The following is a 25,925-nucleotide window of genomic DNA, read 5'->3' as shown; positions in this document are numbered from 1 at the left end:
TAAAGAACTGAAAACCTGGTGTCATTTTTTTTCCCTAAAAGGGAAAACTAAAAAACACTCTCTCCCACCGCCATTCGCCTCCGCCTCCGCCTCCGCCTCCGATCCCATCGGCTCCGGCGAAGTAGCACCCGCCTCGGAGATGTTTAAGCTTGGGAGGGGTGGCGGAGCTGGGCGTGGGAACGTGAAGCGCCCCCTTCCTCCCTCTTCTTCTCTCCACCGGCCGGCCACTGCGCCCGGTGGTCGCGTGCCGATCGGCGCCTCTGCAGGCGTTGGGAGGGGCCGCCCGGGCGGGGGCTCGGCTGCCCCCTCTCCGCCCGCTCGCGAAGAGACTTTCAGCCTCGAATCTGGCGGAGGCCCGCCCGACTTCGCGGCGATCATACGCCTTACCCCTGACCTGGTTGATGAAATCAGGCGCGTCGAGGCACAAGGAGGGGTTGCCAGAATCAAGTTCGATCCGAACTTGAATAATCCTGAGGGAAATGTAAGCCCTATTTGGTTTATAAAATAATTTGCTATATGTGCGATTTTTGAATTGGGAAAGTGGAGAACAACCGTATGGCATTTTACTGCTTGCTTTTGGTCTATCCGGTCTTAAAGTTTGACAAGATATTGAATAACACCCTCCGAGAACAGTAATTAGGCCCAATCTATTGAAAATCATCACCTTTTGTTCCACTATTTCGTATCTTTAATCTCTTCATATTTGTGTTGTCCTTAAGATTCTCCCTATCTCTAAGTCTTTGTCAATTGGCAATCTTGCTTCCGGCATATTGAAATGATTTCAACAGGTTGTTAGTTCTACCATCTTAGAACCAACGACGACTTGGTCCGGTTCAGTCACCACAAATGACGCCAATCTATTATTGATGAAATTATAATAAATATAAAAGTTTACTAGCCACAAGTCCTGGCTCGGACTTTTGTTGGGGAAGCTGGCTTCGAGTTGACTGAGATGAGAAGAGCTTGATGGAAGTAAGTCTGGGAATTGTATTGGCTCATCAAATTGCAGGGAACTTAGGCAAGGTTGGTTGACCTTGATGGATGATTATTGTTGGAGTTATGCTTGGGTTTAGGGATCTGTCTTAGGTGTTGAATTTAGGATTCCTAGGGAGAATAAAAAAAATAACTATTAAATTGTAGTTGAGATGGTTGGAAAGCAATTAGGTGTGAACCAAAGTGGTGACGGACATTTCCGGAGCTCCTTAAGTCACTATAGCAAATATCCAAAAATCCCTTTCCACGTCGCCTTTTAGCACTTGACCTCAAAGTGAAGCCCTCTCAATAATGGAGCACCATGCAGTCAGGGGGCTTAAATGGAGCCAGTTTGTTACTATAATGGTTTTTTCTTGTTAACTAAGTTGACTGGATACGTGCCAACTTCAAGTTGATTAACATTGTCGATTTCTTCAGTGTACCAGTGTCAACCGTCTTACGATGATCAGGATTAGTGAACAATTTTTTAACTAACCCTTTTGTTATTGTCAATCTAATGTTAGTATAGACAACATAACCATGGAACTGAAACAATGCCATTTGATGAGGATGACATGATCTTGAAACTAAAACAATGGCACCAGATAGTTATATTAGCATGTTTGACATACTATGTATTTTAGTTCACAGTTCCTTTTACTTGGTGGATGCATCTGTTTTGTTGGAATTTTTTGTTTATGATCTGCATTGTTTTTGTAGCATGCCATTTAAGATGTATACTAGCTGATTTCACTAGAAATTTGGTTATGATGCCATTTGAGATGTTCATTAGCTGATCCCATTAGAAAGTCCTCTCCTCAACTGTTGCAATTTAATTTAACTAGATTGTAGTAATGGGTCATCAAAGAATATATAACCATGAGTGATACAAGCAAAGGGTAACAACATTTCGTGGCGGCAGCCTCGTGGCCAGTTATTTTAACTGAAACAATGCCAACGCAAAGTTATTTTAACATGTTCGGCATACTTTGTGGCTTTGTTTGTTGTTTCTTTTACTTGGTTGGGCACCTTCTTTGTCGTAAGCCTTTTATTATAATCTGAACTGCTTAAGTACCATGCTATTTATAATGTATATTAGTTCATTCAACTAGAAATTTGTTTGTGAACTGATTCTGTAGCATGCCATTTACCATGCATCTGAGCTGATATAATTGGAAATTCCTCTCCTTAACTATTACAACTTAATGTTAATTAGATAGTAGTAATGGGCCATCAAAGATTACAAACCTATGAGTGACACGAGCAAGGCTACTAGTTTACACGTGATTATGAGACTTTGAAGTTCCTATATAGAATTTTTATCACCAGTTGATTCAATGGATTGTGCATAAAAATGTGAATTAAATTGTCTTAAATTTGAGTACTTCCTCTCTTATAGACACTAGATATAAAAAGGTAGCTAACACAATTTTAGTCTGCATTATGGCTGTGCAGCATATAATAATTGTTAAAGAGTTTGATCACGATTAAGAAGACCACAATTAGTTGTTGACTAATTGTTGTCTTCTTAATTGGTATGGATATAAGAAGCTCACAATTAGTTGCAGTTGAAATTTCCTATTGTGACACCATGTTTACGCCCCTTATATTTCATTTGTGCTGATTAATTTCTTTACTGAACTATGCTTCTTTGCATTAGGTAATTGACGTTGGAGGCAAAGAATTCAGGTTCACATGGTCTAGAGAACTTGTGGATCTTTGTGATATATATGAAGAACGTCGAAGTGGAGAGAATGGACATGGATTACTTGTTGAAAGTGGCGCTGCATGGCGCAAGCTGACTGTTCAACGAATCCTAGACGAGTCCACAAAAAACCATGTCAAAAAGCGATCAGAGGAGGCTGAACGCTTATCAAAATCACGAAAGTATGTTTTTGGCATTCTTAGATAGCTTTCTGTTGTCAAAACTAATGGATCATCTGGTCCTATTTGGAATTGGTATGATGCTACTTTGGATGATAAAAACTTCATCTTTGTTTACATTTAGCACTTCCACTAATCCAAATGACTTTCTTTTGCCAAGTTAGTGAATGATCTCCAATTTGGCACGAAAGTATGTTTTTGGCATTCTTAGATAGCTTTTCTGTTGTCAAAACTAAAGGATCATCTGGTCCTATTTGGAATTGGTATGATGCTACTTTGGATGATAAGAACTTCATCTTTGTCTACATTTAGCACTTCCACTAATCCAAATGACTTTCTTTTGCCAAGTTAGTGAATGATCTCCAATTTGGATCTTACCCTCCTGAAGGCGATCTAATTTTGCTGCCTAGTTTATTGAATACATGTGAGGACATTACCTATTTAATGAATTTTGTCTAATTCATAATTAATGTCTGTTCAATTAGAAATTTTCTGTTTTTGTCAATATGTAAGGGCTTGAAAATTGGTTTCAAGGCATTATTTTAAACACACGAAATCCAGTCAATTTAAGCTCTGATGGCATTACCCTAGATCCTTCCAAATAGATCATCATGGAGCCCATTCTCTTGAGTTCTTGTGCTCTAAACTTGAGCAAAGTGCACCAAAGTTTAACAATCCATCTTCAAGTTATAAAACTCAGTGGCTAATATAAGTGTTGTTATACTGCAATTGCAAAGCATCATTATCAGATATAATTTTTTTTATATAATAACAGGATAAAATACTAGTTCCTGATATTAACTATGCAGATTTATTATTAGATTTTTTTTTTTTTAATTTTCTTAGGTTGGAATGTTTGTTATGGACTTTTTTTAGCGTTAACTGCTTGATCCTGATTTTTTGGAAAATCACAGTTCTTGAATTTTACTAAGTTTTCTTTGTCATTGGCACTTTATATCAGCTAAACATTTTTCTTTCATATTTGTGGTTGTATATGAAGAAGGAAGAATATCTGGTAACTTAACCATTAAATTGGTTCCTTACTTATGCCACTTTTATCCTTCTGCAATTGTGAAGAGACTTGTTGACATTTTGATTGCCTTTTATGCTTACAGAGCAATAGTGCTAGACCCTGCAAATCCATCTGTGAAAAATCAGGCCAAATCAATGGCTGCTGCTGCAGTTGAGGGTCAGTGCTTACTCTTCTATTATTGACATCATTTTAATTTTGTTTTGGCCTTATGTAATTTATGCTTTGTTTTAATGCTATTTGCTTGTGTGTCATTCCTTTTTTGTTCTACTGCTCATTGAAGCATAGTTCTCTAAGTAATAGTTCACCTTCTGCTTTCTAATGGATTATTCTTTGCTTTATCTTGCCTAGATTGAGCTGGGAACCATATTTTTTCCTTTGATAATGACATAGGTATATGATGTTTGAAAATATCTTCAGATTTTCCTCCACATTTCAATTCTAAGTTTTCCTTCATTTCGATTTTGGAGAAAGCTGCATGAAGCCTCATCTATTTTGTAGTTATTACCAATAAGTATGCTTTTTGTATCCTACAAGGCATGGCTGTTTCATCGAATAATGACAAATTAATTGAATTAGTTTATTAGATTTACTAGTATTCATTTTAGAGTCCCTCTATCTCTTTACATCTTCATTCTAAGAGATTCAACTCATGAATATAAAATTTATGGTCATCCTTGAATATGTTGATATCATATTAACCTATTTTCTCACATTTTATTATCTATTAAAGCTACACTTTATTACTACTGAATATCAGTATTTATTTATTTATCTGTTCCAGTAACTTCATAGATATTTCTTAGCATTATCAATCTCTACTACATTAAGTTTCTACATGTGTTGTTTCAGGCTTTCAGCCAACATATCGATTTTCATATCATTTTTTAAATAAAATTTTCCTTTTAGCATGAAGGGAACACAAAAATCATACAGATTTCAGCAGCTCCTCTTCATTTCTTCTGTCCATTCTTTATTCTATGAATAATATCCTCATTGCACATCAATGTACTCTTCTTCTTGAGTAATAGATCCAAGATACCTAAAACTCTTTAACTTATATTTCTTTGATTCTTACTATTTCATGGTCATCCATCTTGACTATTTCATGTTCATCAATGTCCTCTTCTTCTTGAGTAAGATGGCTGTTCATCCATCTTAAGTATTTCATTGATTCTTTTCTTATTCTTGAACCTACATATTCAATATCTGTTCTATGTATGTTAAATGTTTAGTTTCTATGTATACTCATCTATGTCCTAGCATATGTATCTATCTCAGCACATGTGCATCATTTTCCAGAAAAATTTGCATAGTTTTCCTAGCCTATTTATACAAATAATCTAGAAAAACAATCAATACAGTTCCAATTCCAACTAGACTACTTGTTCTCCAAATGTTCATTTTTTTTCCGACTTTTGGTAAGTTGATCACAGTTGTGTTTGTGCCTAAGCATTAGAGCAATTTTTAATCTAGATTGATATTTTTATACTTCAAATGTTTGTTTTGTTTAGATAAATTTTTGCAGTTTAGGTGCACCTTCGATACTGGTCTTAACTGATGTATCATATTGGTCCCCTTTCTACTAGGTAGCATGCGAAGGATGAATTGGAAACAAAAAGAATTTTTCAAAAACCGGAAAGCTGACTCAAATCCAGGTGGATTTGCACCACTAACAAAATTCAGATTCTCTTGTACTCTGAAATTGCTACTTTCCCTTAGCTTTGCTATCTTACCATTTCTTACACTTGTCAAACATTTTGATGCTGATTCTTTTTTGCCTTGTTTCAGTTTCCAATGTTGGTCCTTCCAGATCTGTTTTCAAGTCTGTAACTAGTTCAAACAATAGCAAAGGCAAAGTTCCAGTGTCCCCACTTTCAACACCTCCTGAGCAACATTTACCGGTCACATCTGCTTCATCGTTTGGAACTGGCAATGATTCACATCATCATGATGGTATTGCTTCATCAAATCTAAACAAAGAAAAAATTGGGAACTTCGAAACGGAATTACCTCGGAAGGTTCAGAGTGACGTTAAACCCCCCGATACAAGTGGGCATGATGCAGGTCCTGCTGTTGACCATTCAATGGATCTGCGTCACCGTCTGATCACTGCACTCTCAAAAAATCCCAAGGGAATGAGCTTGAAGGTAAATTTATTTGTGCATATACTAATCTAACCACATCTATTACTTATCCTTCTTCAGGTTTAAAACATCTTATGATTTCTGGTTGTATAATTCAATTTGAAATCTCCTGCTGGTTGTCACGGTTAATCCCGGTGTAAAGCCTCTTAAATGAAGCAAACATGTACACCACACAACAAATTTGATTAACTACCACTGCCTCTTGTTCAATCTCATCTCCTTTTCCATCACACAACTATCTTTTTCCTCGCAAGTACTGCAAAACTTTGCTCATCTGACTTATTTTAATTTGTGGTGTCAGTTGGCACCAACCAGGAATTGGCCATGGCATCTAATCTAAGGGAAAATGAGTCATGATAAGGCATTTTTCTAACCAAAATGCATAGTAAGAAGAGGAAGACATCATCTTGATGCTGATGTTGTTTTGGAGGGTAATAAGAGGAACTAAGGAAGTAGAAGATGCTAGAGAACCAACACTAGTGGATGATGTGCACTTTTAGGATTGGTTCCACATTGAAACATTTTTGGTGATATCGAATTGGTGTTTAAACCTTGTGACAGTATCCTCTTTCACTTTATTCCTTTCTTATGGTTGTCAAACTTTTTATTTGGTAATGGGATAGTCATGCGGGGTCCGGGGAAAGTCAAAATGTCTATTTTATTTGATTGGTAGGATTGCTAAATCAAAATCAATGAGAAAATCAAGAAAGGGGAGATAAAATGAAATCATTCACAATATCACTATAAGACATTTAAGAATCTTAGGAACGATGCAAATTACTACAATCATCCTCAATTCATGTTATTTTCAATTATTAGGGATTTGTTAAATTGATCTTGTTCCTCCATTGAATTTCTGTTGAACTATATCCAAGGCTAAGTCACTAATAATTGTAAGATCTCACGATCTTTGAAGTCATTTCTAATTATCTTAATTAAAGTCTTCTTCTGTCTCCTTTGCCTCTCACATTTTCAACTCTTATGTTTTCATATCATGTTAGTAAGAAAGATGCATATTTTATTGCACTTAATTGCAGCAAAATCATTTTTTCTTAAAGGATGAGTATTGATCGATGTCAATCTGTCTAGATTGACAATGAGATAGAGATAAGTGAGGCATGAGTTTGAGTATTGGATAATGCTAAATGAGCTATCCTTGAGCTCATGAAAAATCTCAAGAGCACACAAGATTTACTGATTTGAGATCAAATTTGAGTAATCACTATAGATTCTTCCCTATCATGCACTTTCCTTAAAAATTAGAAGTTGTTGCTGACAATTAGTTAGCTCAAATGTTTAAGTAGTCTAAATCAACCTCACTTTAATTGTTTTTAATCAATTCTATCCATTCTTGGTCTTATTTTAACTAGATTTTGATCCATTCTCATATTTCTACTGAACTCAAACCTACTTTTGCTAATTTATTCGAGTCTCTAATGCTTTTAAACTTCTTTGTTGATCTCATGACATGCCAAATTTAGCATTTATTAAAACTACACATGATTGCTCTCGATTAATACTATTTTTTTAATTCCCTGATAGGCCCACATATCTAACTTAGCAATTTTATTTTTACTAAATTATTATTTTTTTATGAGTTAGTTTCCCAACTGTCAAATGTACGACCGGTCACACCATAGTATATAAGTGATACATAACAATTACATAAGATTTCAAAATGCTCCATTGCTTTTCACCACTCACTCTTTTTATCCTTTAATGACATCTTCATAGATATTTACCTTCTTGAATAATAGATCCAAAATATGTAAAGCTAATTTCATGTTCATCTATGATCCATCTTGTTTATTTTGTAGATTATTTTTTTTACTAAAGTTATGCTTTATACATTCATTTTTTTATAGTTGTACTTCAAATATTTAGTTTCTAATGTTCCTTCACAATTCAAGCTTTGAGTTTAATCTATTTACAATATACTCAATTACCATATATTTTCATGTTTAGTTAGGGGAGAATATTTTATATTGCATTAAATTGTAATAGACATTTACATAGTATTTATAAACTTAATCTAAAACTCCTAAATTCAAAATACTATTGCGGTACTAAAGCCACTATACCAACAACTCTATTAACCTAACCTAATATTCTTAATACTCTCTCTTAAGCTAGAATATGGATACTGTAGATGTCTAGATTGTTACTAAACTAGAAAATCTTTCATAAATTTAAAAAGATAACACTAACAAACACCATGAGTATGAAAATGAAACTATAACTAGATAAATCTTTGGAAATTACTAATAGATCATGCAACTAATGATCCCTTGATTCCCTTCAAACATAGATCATCATAACTTTAGAAATTGTTGATAGGACACGTAAGTGAAGGTCCCTTCAATCTTAGATCAACACATCAAGAAAGAGAGACTAAAAAAAGGTAAAAAGGTGAAGATAAATTTCTAGTGGGTTTCTCCCTCAAGAGATGCATGTAGTATCATGTATTAAACTAATGGAAAAGAAAAGTACTAGAGGATCTTGAAAAAATGTGAATGTCATGTTTTATCTAAGTTTTCACAAAAGGTGAAAATGACAACTCAACCCTTAGCTAACAGTAGCAAAATGAAAACAAGATATTTTCTTTAGTCAAGTATTTGTTGGAGATAGAGAGCACAACTCGACCCTTTTATAAAAGTAGAAAATGAGAAATTATTTTCTCAGTGTAGTGCCATTGGATTTAGGAGTTGCATATGCAACATGTAAATAGAATAGAATCAATCAAAAGATCAAGGAGAAAAGATAAAGATAGGAAAGATGAAGAAAATGATAGAAAAAGGTGTAGAGAGAATAGGCCTTGATGGTGACTTGTGCTGATGAATAAGATGGCATCATTGATGCTATATTGGCCTTGAGTTTAAAAGGCATCATGCACAGGCTTGCTGCTTGGGATCCCAATATGGGATCCCAATATGTAGAACTGGGAACAGTCTGTGGCAATTGTGACAATGCAAGGGGTTTGTGCAATCGATTAGGTGTTGCTGAAGGTCAGTCAACATGGTTTTGATTTAGTCCTCTTGGAGGCACGAGGAAGATGGCATCATCATCCCTAGAGAGATTATAGGGTTTCGATTGAGGTAGGGATTACCAGATCATTAGTTTGTGCATGGGCATTAGAGGAAATAGCAACAAATCTGATGCTCTCGAGGCTAGAGAAGAATGGGGGCTTGTAACTTAATTTCTGAAGTGGCCTTATTTTGTACAAGAGAGGTAGAGAACCATGCAACCTAAAGAGAGCTTGTAGCATGCTTTTGCGTTGATTTACAGAAGCCGATGGAGTTGCACAGTCTGCCTGGAGGAGGTGTAGGTAACTAATGGGTCATGGATGAAGGCAACTCATGAGGGGAAGGAAGAAGGCAAGGTCATGTTCATAAGGGAGTTAGGCTTGGAATGGAGTCACCAACAAGCATATGTGCTATGCAAAAACACTCATGCACAATGAAGTCATGAAGCTTGTGAGGATGGCTTGGAAGGAGATTAGTTGAAAGAGAGTACGTGACTTTACCGGTGAAGGGAGATGCTCATTGCTCATAGGTGTTGCTTGTGCCTAGAGGAGTCTCACATGAATGATCACATCTTGCAAAGGGAATACACATGAGAAGAGGATTGTGAGAAAGCTTGTTGCACACGTAGTCATGTGAGACATTTCGAGCAGTATGGGAGTGTCAAAGTTGCAAATGGTGGTACGTGAATATCGTGATCTGGGATGGATCGCTGTTGAGCACCATGATTGTGGATATACTCTGTGATCACAATCAAGGGCTTGTGTCAGTTCTATAGAGTTTGAGAAAAGACAATGAGTGCGTTGTCTTCACAGTTCATGTGGAAAATGTCTTGGATTGCCATTGTCAGTCTCCTCCCCTCAAGGGGCTAATTTTGGAAACCCTAGATCATAATGAGTGGCTCTAATGTCATGCTAATTCTGGGGGAAGATATTGTTTTTCATATATTGTAAAGAGAAATTTACATAATATCTGTAGACTCGACCTAAAAAACTAATATCCAAAATCTTAATGTGAGACTAACACCAATAACCCAATTAACCTAGTACTCTTACTAGTCTATAAATCACACATATTAAGAAGGTTTATTTTGTATGAATTGATGAGTTCATCTAGTAGTAATGCAAAATGATAGAAACTTGAGTTGCTTCTTGATGTAAACTTGCAATTACAAGAAAATCATTAGCAATTCTCCTAGAAACTTTAACATTAGTGGCTACTTATCACATGTTCTTTATTGCATAATACAATTTGGCATTTTGTTCTTACCCCATCACAACGATTGGTTAGGGATCTTATCATAACTTTTTTAAAGTCAATTAAAATCATACACAAATCATTCTTTTTCTTTTTCTTGTTTAAATGCTTTACTGAAGCTATTTTAGTTTTTTGTTTTATTATTTCAAATTTAGACAGCATATCAAATTCCTCTCACTGGACACATTGAGTATCTTATTTGGATAATTTGATTTCTAGGCTTTGGAGAAAGCAGTGGGAGAGAGACTGTCAACCTCTTCTAAGAAGTTTGAAGGCATCATAAAAGATGTAAGATCAATTGTCTACACAGGCATTTACATCTACGAACTGCCTGTAATGTCACCTTTTTCTACAGATTGCAACTTTTCAAGCTCCAGGGAGGTACTTTTTGAATTCTGGAGTGGAGTTGGAAAGTGTCAATCCACAAGCACCTAACTCTGGGAGGTAAATCTCATAAATTGTTTTGCAATCAATTGATTCTTTGGTTTACTTGTTTGCTTCATTAGCAGACATGGGTCTATTAATTAAAGTACAATATTAATGGACAATTTTGAGCTTTCTCTAGTTTGGGTTACAAATAGTATATAATTCACAATGAAAAGCTATTTGGAGCAGCCTCATCATCATGAGGATCTATGAACTAAGAAACCCTTTTTTTGAAGCATAGTTGACAATCTTTTGTTCAATTTGTTTTTATGTAGACTCGGAGTTTGTTTCTTGATCAAATTTCCTTTTATATTGGGATCACCATTTTCGATCGTTTGACAGACTTGTTTCATGTTGTGTTTATGGTGTGAATTTACTTAAAGTTAAAGAGATTATTATCATTGTGTTCTCAAGTAATAATTTAGTGAAGAAATAACAAATATGCCTTTCTTTGTGGTTGTCCTTCTTTGGCAACTTATGGAAAGCTAAATGAGAACTGTGTTGCTTCAAAGCTCATTGGTTTGCAATCGACAAAGTTTGTCAACTATATTTGGTTCAGTATAGTTATTTAATTTATTTTGGAAGTTTCCATGTGGCTCTTGCAATAATCTTCCTTTGAGGTAAGGTTTTCATTTCATGATTGTTATGGATGGTAATGCCAATTTCCTTGTCGTTATCAGTAACTTGTAATGTTGATATTGAAGACAAACTGCGATTAATGATGAATTCTCTGCAATTTTATCACATTTTGAAAATATCTGAAAGGGGGTTTGGTTAAGCAGCAACACCAACTGACGATAAGGTTCAACTACTTAAGAGAGTTGATTATATGGAACTTTTAGTGATGTATATGAACATCTATGGCCATCCAATTTTCATTTTATTGTTTCAAACAAAATCTTCTTTGGTTTCCCTCTGCCTGTTCTTGGCACCATGTTTGATACTTGATGTAAACGTCTAGCTATATCTTCTATGATCTAATTATACCTTATGTTGTTCTTCAAATAATATTTACAACATCTAAGCTTATTTTATCTCATTGGTTTAATCTTCTATTGGGAGGATACACCTAATTCTAATCATTAACAAATGTTGACATATTATTTTTTTTGTTGCTCCTGGTAATTTTACTTATATCTCAGCACCTTTGCTATTTAACCTTTTTCTTATTATTTTCCATTAAACATGGTTAATTTTACAGTTACCATTACATTTTAATCTAAGCAGTCATGATAGCTCTTTATTATAACCTGCATGTTTTGATTTTTCAAACATTATTCTCAGTGATCCCTTCTTCCAAATGGTTAGTGGTGGTTATTTTAATGTCTTTCCAATAGTAAGCATTTGCCTACAGCACTCCAGATCATGCCATATTTCCTTCATTATTTGTGCCACCCTTGTGTACTGATCGTCCATGCCTTTATGATAATTTGACTTTTGAGACACTATGAAAGCATACTGATGCCTGTCATGCACTGTTGCAATATTCAGGTCCCATATTGTGAATAACAGTTCTACTGTACGCTTAGTCATCTTCTGGCAACCTTTATAATTGTGGATATACAGGTTCTAGTTTGTGGCAATATACAGGCTCCATATTGAGAATTTTATGCTCCATACTTGACCTTTTGTACCTTGTGGTGTATGATGTTCTTACTTATTGCGTATAACAGTTCATTGCCTTTCTTTTGTTACTCCAAGAGAATTCCCTTGTAATGCACTTGGCAAGCCTTTGTAATTTCTTATCTTTTAGCTACTTACACCATAAAATTCCCATTCATTTGCAGCTCTCCTGACAGCCCACATGACCAGACCTTGGCAGTAGATGTAGTCCATGAAGAGAAATTCTCAAATGAGAAAATTGAACAACAAAGTCCAGACATGAATCTAGAAGAAGAACTAGATATCATTGGGAATACTGACATGGTAGGAAGTGCTCAGGAGCTCTTTCTAGAACATGTCAAGGCTGACAATGATAGTCAAGGTCGAGCATGCAGCTCGAGTGAAAGCGGAAGTGATAGCGACAGTGAGAGTGAGAGCAGTGGCAGTGGAAGTGACAGTGGTAGTCAAAGTAGGGCTAGCAGTTCTGACAGTGACAGTGATGATTCCAGCAGCAAGGAGGTATCCGATGTTGATGTGGATATAATTTCTAGTGACAATGAAAGAGAGATGGATGTGCATAAAGCAGTGACTGAGGATGATCATGAGAAAAACGAGATTAGAATTGATCAAGAAGCTCAAGTATCAATACCTTTTGATTTGAATGAACTTAATAGAATGGATGAGATGACTGAAGCAGTCGATCCTAGTGATTGCTCTCCTCATAGGAACATTGAACTCTTTGAAAATCCTGAAGCAGCTGAAAATATTCATATCTCTGCAAAGGGATTCTCTACTTCACATTATGATGGAAAGCAATTGCAGAAGCAGAAAATGTCATTTGGTGATTATTCTTTTGATAATGTAAATGACCCAATCCTTAAGTCAAGCAACAATGACAGGAAAACCATCATGAAAGACAGGCCTCATCATGATCTATCAGATAGTAGTGGAAAATTTACCAAACAGAAGACCAGAAAGACTATCAATTCAGAAAACTCTGAAGGGAGAACAGGAAGTGGTAAAAGGGCAAAAACTGCAAGCTCTGCTGACGCAATGTCTTTGAGAAAAGTAGAAGTTGCCAATTTATTTGATAGTATGCAGCATGAATCCCCCAAAGGCTCCAAGCCTAATGGTTATAATTCAATGCCGTTAGATGATATTTTGCAGGGTGGAAAGCATACAGATAACTATGGAAGAATTGCTGCAACTGAAAACTTGGGTAGTGTGAGTCCAAGTCCTGATTTTGCTTCTGCTTTAGATCTTGAGCATCCTGGTAAAGAAATTGGAGAACTCAGTAAGAAGAAAGGTTCAGATTTAAAAGAAAAGCTTAGCAGAGCCACTGAAAAAATTGGAAACAGATATGTTGAAGTCGATCGAGATAACATGGATAAGAATTTCCATGCCCGTGAAAACCTATCTAACTTAAAGGTAAAAGTGCAGAAGGATACAAGAAGTGGTGTCAATGATACAAGGGAGAGATACCTTCCAAAAGGTGTGACTAACGAACAATTTGGTAAGCAAACATCTGCTGCTGAAAAGTTAACAAGTGCAGGCTCCAAGGGACCTTCGCTCAGAAGAGAAATTTCAGATCTGGAATTGGGTGAATTTCGTGAGATCCCAGGGCTTGCTGAAGAGTCTGTGGAGGTTAAGAGACAACTGGATAGAATAGGTTCTTTCAAGACATTGGATAACAAAGCTAGTACTAATGATGGTGCAGATTTAGAAATAAGCAAGGGAAGAGGTATGACTAATTCAGACTTTGAAATCAACAAGGGAAGAGCTATGATGAATACCTTTTCTGGTTCAAAGAAGCAATCATCACCCAGTCCTAAAGGTGCAGGTCAAGGGAATCGTGTGCTTCAGAGAAGAGAACCTGCAGAGCGCTTTTCTGATTCAGCTGAGTCTGGAAAGCCTCAACCACGAGCAACTATCCTCAACCATGAATTGCCAAGATTGGATAACAGTGATTCTGAGGCTCCTTACTGGGATGTTTCTGCAGAAACAGCTGCAAGAAATGGAAAGCGAATGGGCCACAGAATTGATCAGGAAAATTATTCAAATGCTTCCAAAAAAATTCGTGCTGGCATGTTTTCACAGCCTGATAACAAGAATGGGGGGCAGACTGGTCACTTGAATGGTGAGAGACAGCAGAAATCAAGTGCCTCAGAACAAAGTAAGAGAAATGTTCTGATGATGAATGATGACAGGAATATGAGGGATTCTTCTTCTGATGATGATAATTCAAATTATTCAAAATATGACAAAGTTGAACCAGAACTCAAGGGCCCAATAAAGGACTTTTCGCAGTAAGTTCTTGCTATTGAAGCTTTAAGTTATGAAATCAACAATTATAGTAATTATGTTAGAATTAGCATGTCATTTGCTGTATGTGCAAATTGAAAGTAATTGACGTCTACTATCAAAAATCAGCATCTTATTCCATGCAGTCTTCTGCCTTTCATCCACATAAGTTCTTGCTTAAATTTTAGGAAAATTTACGTGACCACATGGATGCAGAATGTCTACAATTTATACTTTATACTTAAATTTGAGCTGATTTAGATATCAGGTTTCTTGACTTCATGAGGACCACAGTAATTCTACGTGTAGTTTCATATTCTCCATAGATTGAGTGTGGTTGCTTACTCTGTGGCTAATAAATGTCTAAAAATAGGATGAATTTTTTTTTAGGAAAAATGTTTATTTCGGCGTTTAAAATAATGGGAAGTGTCTGACATCACAATGTGAAGATATATACTTGAAGTCAAGCTCTTGTATTACTGTTGATGTTATTTTTCAATTTAGGAAATAAATATGGAAAATTCAGTCTTCTATTCCTTGTTAAAGTAGATATTTTAATATTTTCCATTCCATCAATTTTTACCTTGACATGAGGGTTGCATTCTTTTAATAATTTATATATTAGTTTTAATTATCCCGTTTGCACTCATATATTTGTTGCTTTTAAATTCTTTCTTTCTTGACTAATAAATTGAAGCAGGTATCAGCTTTATGTCCAGGAGTTCCAAGAGAAGTATGAAGTATACTGCTACTTGTACAAGACCTTGGAGAAAATTAGGTACTGAGGTTCATAACTATCCACTTCATAGTAACCTTTGTCTAAGGAACTGCTTAAGTATCCTGAAATGAAAGAACTGCTTAAGTATCCTGAAATTCTCTTAATTGTCCATTATTAGCAAAGCTTCAATGTACAATGAATGCTTTCATTTCTATATTGAATTTTTTTGTAATGCAGGAATCAGTTCCTTCAAGTTGGCAATGACCTTGAAGTTGCTAAAGAACAAGATAGAAAGCAATATAATAATCTTGTTGAGAAGTTGAGAGATATGTATCACCATTATTGTGAGGTAGATTTCTTGTACTTTGTCAACTGCCTGTTTGTATAATTTGAGAATTTGTGGTCAAATATTTCTGAAAGAAATTATGCTTGATCATGATCTTTGCTTTGTTAACAGTTAAGAAAAATCAATGCTTTTAGGTTTTGGTCAAGATGACAGAGTGTTAGAAACCACAATAAACATTGAATCTCAACATAATCTATGCCAATCTTGTAGTATCATGCTTAATGAAATCTTGAATTTGTTTGTGGGAGAAGGGATAGTGTTGTCATGCTGCACATTTGTTGGTTTGGTTAGTCTTATGGAAGGTTCTTTAAGATCTTTTGCTCAAGTGTGCTATTTGCATATGGAGTGGCTAATGGGTGTCCATCTAAATTGATCTATGGATTATTTTCTAGTTTGTAACCACAAGCAATGAATGTGTTTTTCCTTTAGAGATGGTGTGGTTTAGCACTAAATTTGTGCTGGCCTTGATATTTCAGAGGAACAAGCAGATGAAAAGGGTCTTCACATTGCTTCATGAAGAACTGAAGGTGCGATTTTACCATTGATTGACGCATCCTTTCATTTGACATTCTCTGTTCCCCCATCCCATCTATCTCTAAGATCAAAACAGTTCTCCACTAGTGATTTATTGCATGAAATTAATATTTTGCTTAAAATTTCCCCCTCAAACTCTTGTGAATTTGTGCAGAATCTCAAACAGAGAATCAAGATCTTTGCAAAGGACTATGGGGACGAATGAATGTTTATTTGCATAAGATTTGGTATATGTTTTGAGCCGAGCGTCTATTTCTGCATTGCATTGAGCAGTTAGATATGCTGAGTCCCTGGAACCATAGGTTGCTAGGTGATGCTCTATCATTGCATGATAAAGTTTGAAGCTACATTGGTTTGGTAATTAAGAGTTGCCCTGCCAGCGCACTGACAATGAGTTAAAAACAATAATTTTCCGATGAGTCTACGTTGCCGCCTACCACAATCACTTTATATTCTCAAGATAATGAGCTCCCAAGGACAGACAGTTGATCAGACAGTTAACTTTGACAATATGCAGATTATTGCTTGACACCACATACAGATGTTGATTTACATTAACTTGGAGCCCTAAATGCGTCCGTTTGGTTATTGCAAAATGTGGAGTAATGCTCTGTGAAGAACTCAAGTAGCAGCAGCTCCCAAGGGTACGCTGTCAGGTTGGTCCTCTCAAACACTTGTATATACTTTTTCTATAAGATGATAATTGCCTTGTCTATGGCTTTAGCTGGAGTTTTGCAGATGTACACTAGTTGTTTATCTTGTCAGTAAATTTCTGATGAGCTAATTTTGGTTTCGTCCACCTGTAAATTATGATTTGTTTCTATGGTTCTTACTTATGCCTAAGCCATTGATCATCCAGATATAATTCTGTTGTCGGAGAATTGGTTTTCCATGTAAACCTAAAAAAAAAAAAAAAAAAAAAAGGAAAAAATGCAGGTTGTCCCAAGCACTAATGGCCATTCAATTCTGTGAGATTATGTTTTCTTCTAAGATTCCCTAAGACCCCAACTGTCACCATAGCTGCCTCATGGTATTGACATGAGCACAACCCTAGATTGGTTCATGCAAACCATAGGACTGTAAATTAGTTAAGCTAAATTAGGATATTATCGAGCTTTTAATATGATTGTGTCTGATTGTTTGAAGTTTTTTCATTTTAAAACTTTGGTTAATTAGTGTGTTTAATATTACAAATCTATTTGTTTTTTTTTTTTTGTATATTTTGTTAGTTTGATGAGCTTATGTATATTGTGTATGAGCATTATTCATAAATAGTTTATAATCTTCATTTACAATTAATTTTATGAGTTGTTTTTAAATTGATTTGTGTTTTTATTTTCACTCCAAGATTGGTTTGTTACATGGAAAAATGATACTCAAGATTGCCCATAATTTTGAGAAAATAAAAATAAACATAGAAATTAAGATAAAAGAAAACACCACTGCTTCTTAAGTTGAGTTTAAGATCAGGTTCACTTCAAAAAGGCCCTGAGATGTCATATACATCACTGTTCTATGGCCAAAAATAATTTAAAAAATTAATTATTTTAAAAATGTCATATTCCTGCTGATAGATATGAATGACCAATTGCAGCTTTTCCTTTTACCTGCTCTCAAATTACTTGATTGTTTGGATACATGTACCATCTCAAATGTGCAATCTCCCATACTTATCAGAAAATAAAATGAAATAAAAAAGAAAATATAATAAATTATCAAGTTCATCAAGTTGGGTCTCCAGGTCGTATCACTTTTCATCTTTATTCCTCAAAATTATATTCATAAAAGGGAGAGCAAAATACATTTCTCATAGTTTTATTCAGGGAACAAAACCTTGTTCATGTAAAACAAACATCACAGACCTATCAACCATTTCCTTCATTTTATCTTTATCTTTATCTTGTTATCTAGCTGTCAAACCTGCATGTGCCACGTGTATATATATATATATATTGTTGGAAAAATTAAGTTGAACAAGTTCATATACAGTGCACATTGATTTGGTCTCTATAAATTTTGTAAAAGAAAACTATTTTTTTAGATTTGTGTGTTTTTTTTAATTTCACAAGAATAATAAGAGGATTAAGATTTAAATTTTAAATGAGATAAATATTAGTTAACTATAAATTATGTTATGAATTTATTTATATACATATCACAAAAGATCTACCTCCATAATTAGTTTAGATTTATGTATTTAGATGATAGATTTTCGTGAAAGTAGAAGTTGAATTTTTTTTTTAAAAAATAATCTCTCGGGCAATCCTTTCGTTTTGATTTTTTTTTCATTAAAAGAACGCCCTACTCCACTAATAATTCATGTACAATTATCCTCCTGCTCTTTAATATTATTTTCATTATCATCTCCCATTTAAATCTTAAATTGATCAGGGGTATTATAGTAATTATAATTTTGTAATTATTATACATGAAATAATTACAATTTAATAATTTCTATAATGTATATTTAATATATTAAAAAATATTTACGTTGTAACAGCTATGAAATCATAGTTATTACAATGTGGATTCAATTTGCTACTTTAATATCGATGTTGTAGTAATTATAAAACTATAATTGTTACAACACGTATGGATTTAGAATTTAGATGAAAAATTTAAACATAAGATAATAATAGAAATAATACTGTTCCTGTTGAGATGCGCCTTCGAACGAGACGGCTAACTCCCTCAACAGCGCCTCGCCCAAGATCCGTTTCTTGAATAGGCCAAGAGCCTGCAAGGAAGAGCACGTGAGATGGAGGGCCAGGGGTTCTCCCCGGCGCGACCACTCCGATGCTTAAGTTAGTCGGGGGAGAGGAGGAAATCGTTCTAGAAGAAGAAAGAACCAGAGAAGAAAAAAAAATGACAGAGTTTCTGCGTACCCCTTTCTTCCCTTGAAACGCTGATCCTTTTAAGGAAGAGAAGAGGTTCTGGAATGTCTTGTCTGGGACCTGACACGAAGAGTTCCATCAATGCTAGGAATGTGTCCTAGAGAATGTCTAGGAGCATGTTACAAGGCATGGCTCGTTCAGTACACATGCGGCCTTGTTGACTTGCCATGACAGAGCAGTCCCTTTAGACATGTGTCGTGATGAGACAGGAGAGAGGACACGTGGGATCATCCTAACAAATGATGGAAGGAGTGGCCCTTAGAAGCTAGCGGATGAGGAAAGGGGGACATCCGAACCGAAATGGGTTCCTGCTCGTCCCCAGCGTGAGGTACGAGGAGACAGAGAGGAGGGGGGTATGCGACCGAATCACAGCGGATTTCGGTTCATCATCCAATAGAACGGGCGAGGAGAAGGGGGCGTGACCGAACCAGGGCGAACCTCGGTTCGTTCCCCCAACCAAGAGAGCGCGGAGGACGGGGCGTGCATGAACCGAAGCGGACTTCGGTTAGTCCTCCTATAGAACGGGCGAGGAGAAGGGGGCGTGACCGAACCAGGGCGAACCTCGGTTCGTTCCCCCGACCAAGAGAGCGCGGAGGACGGGGCGTGCACGAACCGAAGCGGACCTCGGTTCATCCCCCAAAGGGGCAAGTGCGGAGGAGGGGTTATATGAGGCTTCTCATGCTTCCTGGTGTGCGATGGACCCGATCATTTGGTAGGACTTGTTTAACCGCGTCCATACCTCCTTCATTTCATAACTCCCATAACAAATACTAAGGGTAAATGTATAATGCTGAATAGTGAGATGAAGCATTTTTTATAAAAAAATATCATTTTAATTTTTGCTCTTAATTATATTGGTTTAGTTCAACTTATAATTGTTAGGTGCAAGCATTAACGTAAGCTTGGATAGAAATGTCAATGTAAGCAAACGCTTGCGTAAACACTTCTCTGTCGATCGAGCTATGCGTGAGTTAACATCTAGTTAAATTATAATTCCATGATACGACAACCACGTTATGGTCAATTCCATTAGGAACTGTTGGCATGAACTTTTCTTAGACCAATAGAATCAATCTATCTTCATGATAAATAAATATAATATTATCTATTTTGATTTGGATCTAGCTAAGTTTTGGTGGTTTTATCTTCCGTTATAAATGGTTTCCCACGGCTGCATTAGCCATGCGTTTGCAGAAGTAGTAGAGAATTGAGCGGAGCTTCCGACAACCCTCGGAGATGGCCGCGAGGCCGAAATCCGACAAAGAGCCCTCTGCGTCCTCAGAGGCATCGAGAAGGAATGAGATCAACAAGATCCTTACGAGTCTTGGTCGTCACTGATTCCAGACCTTCATCGCCTATATATAGTACCGAGAACCTAACAAGCAACTTCTATGGCATAGTTGAGTTGGTTACTGAGAGACAAATTTGTTGAAGTGGACAAGAATTTAATATTAGCGAAATCCGAGACAATGTCCTTCCCGTAGTGGTCAAGTACTGTAATTTTTCTGATTTACCTCCGTCACATATGATCGTGAGACCGATCGTGTACGCATTCAAAGGACAACGACGTGAGACAAGTGGTCGTGCTTGACCCCGCCCTCCACATCCCTATAGATTCCCAAGGGACTGGATTTTTGATATATCAAAATTATAAAAGAAAAAAATTATTGAGACTGGATTTTAGTGCTATAGTGTTGATTTTTAAAAATCAATATCATATTAGTGTTGGATTTCACCACATGATTAAAATTCAATAAGAACCATTAAATTCTAATTAATTATCCCTAAATAAAAACTAATTTATATTATTTTTCACTTAATTAAATTTAAATTTATAACATAATTATTTGATTATATATATATATATATAACCATCATGAACGAGAAGATTTTAACTTCCTAATAATTAAACTTCCACCTTTTGTTTAGTCTTGCTTTTCTTTTAGCATGTCATTCAAAAATTTCATTCCTAATGACTCCTGTAGATTTTTCTCGCTTTAATTCTTAATCATCATATGGTATTGATTTTCGAAATTCAGCATCATACATACATTGCTGGATTTTAAATTTCAATATCATGTAGAAAATAATATATAAAAAAATTTATTTAATATTTTAGTATATATCGAAATATCAAAAAATAGTAAATCTTATACTAATATCAAAAAATTTGGTACGGTATAATACCGTATTAAAATTTTTTAAATATCAAAATTTTTATATAAATGGTATATATCAATATAGTATATGTGGTATACCATAATTTTTAATATTTTTCTCACTCCTATGGAACACTGATGCAAAGAAGTTTATATAATAGATATATACATCTTGGTTGCCTATCACTCTTGAGAGAAACCTCTCATAGAAAATGAATCATAAATTACTGAACAATTAAGTGGAATAGTTGGCAATCTAATTAAGGATGAGTAATAGATTATCTTACACTGGAAAAGGATGGACAAAAATCAAAATAATACTTTTAATTATCGAAATTATGAAAATATATTATTTAAAAAAAATAAAAAAAAGAAGTATTCTAGTACATTTTTCATCCTTAAAATTTTTTTTCTAGTATTATTTTAGCAGCTATGTCATAATTGTTACAAAATGTTAAATAAATTTTTTCAACTTAATCAAAAATATTATACATAAGATACTTTTATATATTAAAAATCTTTATTAATTTAGTCAAAATTACTTTAAAATTATTATAGCAACCATTAAATAATAATTAATAGTTGATACAACAATGTAGCAATTATTAAATAATTTCTATAACAATGTAACAATTATGTAATGGTTATCATAATATTGTAGCAGCCAATAAATAGTTATTTAATAACTGCTATATTATTATAGCAGCTAGTAAATAGTTGTTATAATAGTTTTAATATATTTTTGATCATTTTAAAGTCATTTTAATTAAATTTAAATAATTTTGACTAAATTGGTAAAAAAAAATTAATATAAAAATATTCTATGTACTATTATTGATCAAATTGAACTAAAAAGTATAAAATAATTTACTTTAACATATTACGATAACTATGACGTATAGTTGCTATATATTGTAATAGCTATTATAAGAATATTTTCAAGACAAAAATATGATAAGATATTGTTTTAATTATTAGTATTATTATTTGAAAAATAGCGCCCTTTTTGACAAAAATGATACTTTTGATTTTTGTCCAAAAGGATTATTGACTTAAGCATTTAGAACAACTTACAACAATAAAAAAAGGGCATGCCAATTTAAATTAGGTTCTTGCTACCAAATTCTTTACTTTCAAATAAGGCAATAGAGGGAAGACAACAAGGTATAGGTTACTTGACCCAACCTCACTTGCCCGAATCGCATCAAGCCTAGCTAGAGCCCGAGTGACCCGACTCGCACACATGGAACCTCTTGTTACCAAGAGCAAACTCACTACTCTAACTCGACCATTCACAATATATATATAATTAAAATTAACTTGCACCAGCTTAATTTATTATTGGCAATCTACTAGCTACCAAATTAACATTTTGATTATTTCCACAAATTAAACACACACACACACATTTTATTTAATTAATCAACAAAATAAAAAAAAAATTAATAATGAATTAATATTTCCAACCCAACTGAAGTTTCTTATTCTTGAACTTGTGGCTTGCTGCAGTAGTCCTCTTGTTTCCTTGATCAGAGCCCAATCCCATCCCTTGTTTATTGACATCCTCCTGTTTATGATGATGATGATGATGATGATCAGTGGAGGGTGGTCCTCTGGCAAGAACCCTAGTTTGGCTCTCATAGACTTGCATCATGCTCTGATCAGCTCCTCCCTGCAGTACTGTTCTTGTGGTTATACAGACCGCTGTGCTGATCACTTCATTTGCTGCTGCCTCATCATGATCATCAGAGCTCTTCTTCTTCTTCCTGATCTTCAGATACAGTCTGTGGAGACTGAGTGCGAGATGGCAGATTCCATCCTTGAGCTCTTCCTCTATCTCCCTCTCTATTTCAGACTCCAGATCATCTCTGGCCCTTTGCTCCTCTTCGGACATCACCATCGATATTAGCTATATGATAATATATAGCTAGGCAGCCTTAGGGAGTTATATAGTTCTTCACTACTACTATTTATAGCTAGCGTTAGGGTTCTGTTACGTTTTTACTTCCGATGAAATAAGTTGTTCATGCAAGAGATTAATTAATCATCAGGTTCAGGTGGCCTGAGTGTGAGCATGTTTGGGAGGTGATTAACTGATGAAGAAGATGCATGTGGATGATAGAGAGAGAGAGAGAGAGAGAGAGAGTGCATGCTTTACGTGGAAGGAAGAAGAAAAGGAAATTAATTAAGCAGGCAGGCAGCTGGTTGGTCGGGATTCAGCATCAGATTGAGATGTTTGATCGCCCTTTGCTGACTTGCTGCATCCACGGGTTTCTTTATTTTATTTAGCTTTGGTTGGAAGGCCAATTTTGATATACATGGAACGAAATGGAATGATATATCGTTAATTGGATCATTTAGTCTAATACCTATTAGGTGGGGTGATATATAATGTCCTCCCTTATATATATATATATATATATGTGGGCGAATCAGAGTAATGTCCTCCTCTATCACAGTGGTCAACTATAATTTCCAAATTTTAAAATTTTTCATAGATGGTCTTTTCGGTCATGTTTGAGATGACGGATTTCGATCACCAAAAAAGGGTGACATGCCAATTTTAGTAACACATAAATTTGCTATTATAGACAAACTCATTTACGTAATCTAATTTGTATGTTTAATCATGGATTTGTGATATTGGATGTGGACAGCTTATATGTAGAATCTATTTGCCTGTTATATATATATATATATATATATATATATATATATATAGAGAGAGAAATATGCCGCGTGACTTATCCCGCGCGATCCATCCGTGACACCTCCGATTCATTGTCGCTGTCGCCGCCCTCGCCGTGCCATCCGGCCACCGTCGGCCGCCGCCTCGACCGCAATCGACACGCCACTCGCCGGCGCCGACATTGGATTCCGGCCGAATAGTGGTCTGAATCTGACGAATTTGATTGAAAACAGAGTCGACAGTGTCGAACGTTGCCCGCTTACATGACCAGAGACTGGCCGAGGAAGGACCAACGTGCGACACCGATCCTTCCTCAGCCGGTCTCCGACAGTCGGCGATTTGGTCAAAATTCGACGCTCGTCACTGTCGACTAAATCGTGGCCGGATTCCAACTAAATCACGATTGGAGACTGGCCGAGGAAGGACCGACGTGCGACACCGGTCCTTCCTCGGCCGGTGTCCGGCCGCGATTTGGCCGGAATCCGATCGCGATTTGGCCGGAATCCGACCGCGATTTGGCCGACAGTGGCGGTGAGCGGGCATGGGTCGTGTTTCCGAGCAAATTCATCGGATTCCGACCGCTATCCGATCAAAATCCGCCGTCTGGTAGGAGCGCCGGTGAGCGGTGCGTCGATCGCGCCTCGAGCAGAGGTGTGGTTTTCATATGAGAAGTATCCTGATGGCTATTTTGTTTTCTCTATTGGACTGAGATTACTAAGTCATTACCCTTGCTCCTACAGAATATTAGGCCCTGCGGTTGATTCGTATTTTGATTTTCAAATTCTTCCAATGACAATGAAGATGTATGTCTGGATTTAGGTGCGGATTTATAGTTTTATGTTTTAATGCTTTCGTTTTCGATTTCGTATATTTACTCTGACAAGATCTTGTGTTGGGTCACTTGAATCTTTAGTTGATTCATATGGAGTATAGTGAGATCATAAAGAGGATTAAAAATCCAACATTGAAAACAAAAACAAAAAATGTATGAATGATCAATATAAGGAATAATAATATATATATATACACACACACCAAAGGTTCCAAGATGATCAAAGTTGTTTTAAGGTGATGCAATTTTGATCAAAGTTGCTCCACCTTGGAGATATATTATTCTAAGGGAATATCTTTGAACTAACTAATTTTGATAGTGATCGATTCAGTCCTACGAAAAATTTTTATCGATCACTAGGATAAATTCAAAAAACGCCAAGTGATTTGACAATTACAACTAGATTTATTTTGAAATTAATCACGCTGGATAAATGTCCTTGCTCACTTTAATCAAAATTATAATATTTTAGAGAAGCTTTGACCAATAAATTATCGAGTGCTATGATATATATATTAAATTATATGGATGAAACATTATTTTAATAATTTTTAAAAGAGATATTAATTTTAAGAATATGGATAATTAGGGGTGTTCTTTTAATTTTCTATCATTTTTATTCCCCTCATGAAAATTCCAATATGAAAATGTTATATTCCATCTCTGTTTAATTGTTATTTTAAACATTTTTATTCAAAAATATATAACTGAGTGTATTGAGCAAAATCAAATAGGTTAGGCAATTAACTCAAGGTCAAATGAACTAGCTACAATTACATCAACCCATAAATGGGTAACAATATGGCCGAATCGATTAGTCCATAAAGAGTCATGGGCGTAGCCACCTTATGAGCTACCTGGACTATAGCCTGGGGGCTCGACAACTTCAGAGAAGGAAAAAAGGTTGGATTTACGGGCGAAAGAAAGAAAAATTTGAAAGAATGAAGAAGATAGCTTGGGGTATTGCGTTGGTGTAGCCCACGGTCCAGAATCAACCCAGATAAATCACTCAGGTTGGCTCCGCCATTGTAAAGAGTTAGACTGAACAAGTCAAGTTGAGACAAATTGAGTGAGTTAGATGGAGTAGGCAAGTAGATGAGTCAAGTTATTCAAA

General features: G+C 35.5%; 1 protein-coding gene across 1 annotated transcript; it reads left to right on the top strand.

Moving 5' to 3' along the window:
* The first annotated feature begins 56 nt into the window (after positions 1 to 56).
* On the top strand, positions 57 to 17,091 carry LOC141843659 (uncharacterized). The gene is made up of 12 exons (XM_074731715.1): positions 57 to 481; positions 2,633 to 2,859; positions 3,972 to 4,045; positions 5,476 to 5,544; positions 5,678 to 6,036; positions 10,530 to 10,598; positions 10,666 to 10,754; positions 12,524 to 14,644; positions 15,340 to 15,417; positions 15,595 to 15,706; positions 16,180 to 16,230; positions 16,392 to 17,091. The coding sequence occupies exons 1-12, from the start codon at positions 140 to 142 to the stop codon at positions 16,440 to 16,442; spliced, it is 3,642 nt and encodes a 1,213-aa protein (XP_074587816.1). The 5' UTR covers positions 57 to 139; the 3' UTR covers positions 16,443 to 17,091.
* The last annotated feature ends 8,834 nt before the right edge of the window (positions 17,092 to 25,925 follow it).

This window comes from Curcuma longa, chromosome 12 (genome assembly GCF_044706935.1).
Source record: "Curcuma longa cultivar G26 ecotype Majalengka, Jawa Barat chromosome 12, ITB_CL_G26_1.1, whole genome shotgun sequence".
NCBI lineage: Eukaryota > Viridiplantae > Streptophyta > Magnoliopsida > Zingiberales > Zingiberaceae > Curcuma > Curcuma longa.
This window is presented reverse-complemented; position numbering and strand designations above follow the sequence as displayed.